This window comes from Limulus polyphemus, unplaced genomic scaffold (genome assembly GCF_000517525.1).
Source record: "Limulus polyphemus unplaced genomic scaffold, Limulus_polyphemus-2.1.2 Scaffold355, whole genome shotgun sequence".
NCBI lineage: Eukaryota > Metazoa > Arthropoda > Merostomata > Xiphosura > Limulidae > Limulus > Limulus polyphemus.
The window spans coordinates 309,789-310,702 of record NW_013665965.1 but is presented as its reverse complement, the minus strand read 5'-3'; the positions used below and the strand labels follow the sequence as shown (position 1 = coordinate 310,702).

The 914-nt window shown below is 38.1% G+C and overlaps 1 protein-coding gene across 1 annotated transcript in view; it reads left to right on the top strand.

Moving 5' to 3' along the window:
• Positions 1-914, top strand: part of LOC106457642 (coiled-coil domain-containing protein CG32809-like) — a 395,034-nt gene that overhangs the window by 336,825 nt on the left and 57,295 nt on the right. The window contains exon 11 of the mRNA XM_022383642.1: positions 225-299. Within this exon, the coding sequence (XP_022239350.1) occupies positions 225-299 (75 nt within the window). The remainder of the gene's footprint in view (positions 1-224; positions 300-914) is intronic.

Sequence of the window (914 nt, the reverse complement as noted above, 5' to 3'; positions counted from 1 at the left end):
CATACAACTGCCGAACTCTTCGCCAGAACATGTAGGTAAGTCAGTTACACGCTGTATATCCAAGACCATACAACTGCCTCTCTCTTCGCCAGAACATGTAGGTAAGTCAGTTACACGCTGTATATCCAAGACCATACAACTGCCGAACTCTTCGCCAGAACATGTAGGTAAGTCAGTTACACGCTGTATATCCAAGACCATACAACTGCCGAACTCTTCGCCAGAACATGTAGGTAAGTCAGTTGCACGCTGTACATCCAACACCATACAACTGCCGAACTCTTCGCCAGAACATGTAGGTAAGTCAGTTGCACGCTGTATATCCAACACCATACAACTGCCGAAACGAAACCAATTATTCCCAACGTGCATGAGCCTATTATATCGTTAGAGTGGAATTACGTTAAGACTGTCAGCAAAGAGCATTTAGGGATAGGATTGCACTGTTTTTGATTCAGAAGCTCCTGCAAAAGGCCCTTAAATATTTTATGTATATCTGTTTACCGTAAAATTTTACTTAAAGGTTCATTATTTTAAGAACCTAGATATTTTATTCTTATAATACAAGCAAAAACCTTAATCTGAAACATCTGATAAGCACAAAACAGCAAAAAAACGATCTTAGTACTTGAGAAGAAAGCAATGTTTTATGGGATATATACGACGAGTAGATAATTAAAACACAGATGATGAGGTTTATCTCTTCCTTACATTTACTGTAATTTTTTCATATTCGATATTTATCAACATATCTGTGCCTATGTAAAATCCCTGTTAAAAGACGAGGTTTCCAATACTAATTAAAACACCCATCTGCAAAATTTGCGAACACCTTTTACATAATTATAGTACTTTGGCACGGAGAGGACAAAAATGGCTGTCAAGAGGAGCATCGAAATGGATCCCAGATTAAC